At 60.3% G+C, this 2,078-nt stretch overlaps 1 protein-coding gene across 1 annotated transcript in view; it reads left to right on the top strand.

Moving 5' to 3' along the window:
* Positions 1-1,071, top strand: part of IFT172 (intraflagellar transport 172) — a gene marked incomplete at its 5' end in the record, with an annotated part of 34,776 nt that extends 33,705 nt beyond the window's left edge. The window contains 2 exons of the mRNA XM_010284548.1: positions 548-639; positions 905-1,071. Of these exons, the coding sequence (XP_010282850.1) occupies positions 548-639; positions 905-994 (182 nt within the window). The remainder of the gene's footprint in view (positions 1-547; positions 640-904) is intronic.
* Between the last annotated feature and the right edge of the window lie 1,007 nt (positions 1,072-2,078).

Genomic DNA, 2,078 nt, shown 5'->3' with positions numbered 1-2,078 from the left:
GGTGTTGGACCACACAGACCCCAGAGGTCCCTTACAACCTCCGCCATTCTGTGTTTCTATGGTTCTGTGACTGCTTGGTCTCGCACAGCACTGCCTAGGAGATTCTGCCCAGGCTGGCCAGCACTGACGCGCACGCGCGTGCAGCTCCTGTCCCTGCTTTGTCCCCTCTACAAAAGCTGTCTATTCTGGCAAGTACTGTCCCCCCACATGCACACTTCAGACGCTGGAGGATTGTGTTGCAGGGCTTAAAAGGAGCAGGCGTGGGCCACCAGCAACACGGCTCTGCCTTCAAAGGTTGGGCTCAGGGTGCTCATCACGTCACATAGTTGGGTGTCCTTGCCAGAGAGACAGGCCTTTTCCTTTGATCCCTCCACTGTGGGCACCCCCTTCCTCACTCTGGTCTCTAGACGCCAGAGGCGGCGTTGCCGCCCTGCGCTGCGCCATGGGAGCAGCCCAGCCAGCTGGTCTTGGCAGAGAGGGAAGAGGTGCACAAAGCAGCTCTGCTGTGGGTCTCAGCTTGTTTCTGAGGGTGTCACTGTGTGAGCAGGGTACCCTGTGCTAAGGAACAAGATAGAGTTCAAGCGACCAGGCCGAGAAGCCAACAAGGAAACATGGAACAAGTTTGTGATGGCTGTCAAGGTGAGCCGGGCACCCCTTGGGGCAGGGAGACGGGCTGCGGGGTGCTCAGCCCCTCATGCTGACAATCGAACATTGTCCTGCTGGGTGGAGACGCACTGAACCAGGGTGGTTTAATGCACCCTCCCTGTGTGCTGCGGGTAGGGATTAACCTCACAGAGCTGCGGCAGACCTAGTCCTGCCTCTGCAGCTCTGCCAGCCCCCAGGGGTGCCCTCGGGCAGGGGGTGACAGCACCGTGCCCTTGCCACTGCCTCTTGCCTTCTGCAGACATCCCACAGCCCGGCGTGCCAAGATGTGCTCAAGTTCCTCAGCCAGTGGTGCGGGGGACTCCCGAGCACCAGCTTCTCTTTCCAGTGAGCTGCACCGTGGCAGCTTTCAGTCCTGTTCTTCAGCACCTTCCACTTCCACCCCCAATAAACACGTCTCTCAACCCTGCTGTGCTCCTGTTTGTCAAGGGAGGCCGAGTCCAGGAACACGTGCAGCTCCCAGGGCACAGGGCCACAGCCCTGTACGTCTCCCCACCTCAACCCAGCTATGCTAAACACGCGCCCTCCAGCCTGCTGGGCGACTGGCAGGCCGGGACCATGTATCTGTCCACATCCCTGCACCTGGTGGGGGAACACATGGAGACGGGCTTAGACACCAGCTACACTGTCATTCCATCAGTGGGCCCAGCTCTCAGCAGGCATCCACCCTGGGGAGGCACCTACAGCAGCCAGTGCGAAAATGAAAAGTTTATTTACTTTGCGCATTTTTTTCAGGACAAAGGGGTTCTTCACCTTCCACTCCTTGGCCTGCCCGAGCACAGGCACAGCAAGGTGACCCTGCCTGCTCTGCCACAGGGTAGCCAGGACCCAGGCCAGCCCTGGCCGTTGCCAGACCCCAGCACCTCTGCATACCCCCACCACTGCATGTGAAAGACCAACGGAGCCTTTGGCATGCCAGCAAGGGCCTTGCAGCTTGGGGAGAGAGGGGAAAGCATCCGGGGCCCAGGGCACCTGCTGGGCTAAGGCTGCCTGGTGACCCTGGGTAGCTTGTGTCTGGAACCTGCAGGGTTTGTCCCTGGTGGAGTGGTGGAGCTGGGGGGGGAGGCACACCCCTTCCCGCTGCACCCCAACCTACTCACACCTACACCTGCGGCAGGAGCACGGGGCAGGTGCAACTTCACCTCACTGGATCGCAGCACTCCTGCAGCACCTACCTGGGAGTGAAGGGCACGCATTGAGTACAGGACTGTGCTGCACGGCCAGGCATCACGCTGGCACCTCTGGCCAGTTATTTGTAGCATGTGCTTGGAAAGAGCTGTTTCAGGGGGCTGGTGTGGGCAAGGGCACTCAGTAGAGCCTGCCCCGTCCCATCCCCCAAACATAGCCCACGCACTGCACTCACCTCTCCAGCTAGGCAGAAGACTCAGCCAGCGCTGCCAGGAGTTGCTGCATCT

This window comes from Phaethon lepturus, unplaced genomic scaffold (genome assembly GCF_000687285.1).
Source record: "Phaethon lepturus isolate BGI_N335 unplaced genomic scaffold, ASM68728v1 scaffold17953, whole genome shotgun sequence".
NCBI classification, from domain to species: Eukaryota; Metazoa; Chordata; class Aves; order Phaethontiformes; family Phaethontidae; genus Phaethon; species Phaethon lepturus.
Note: the sequence above shows the minus strand (reverse complement) of the source record. Positions and strands in the feature narration are given on the sequence as shown.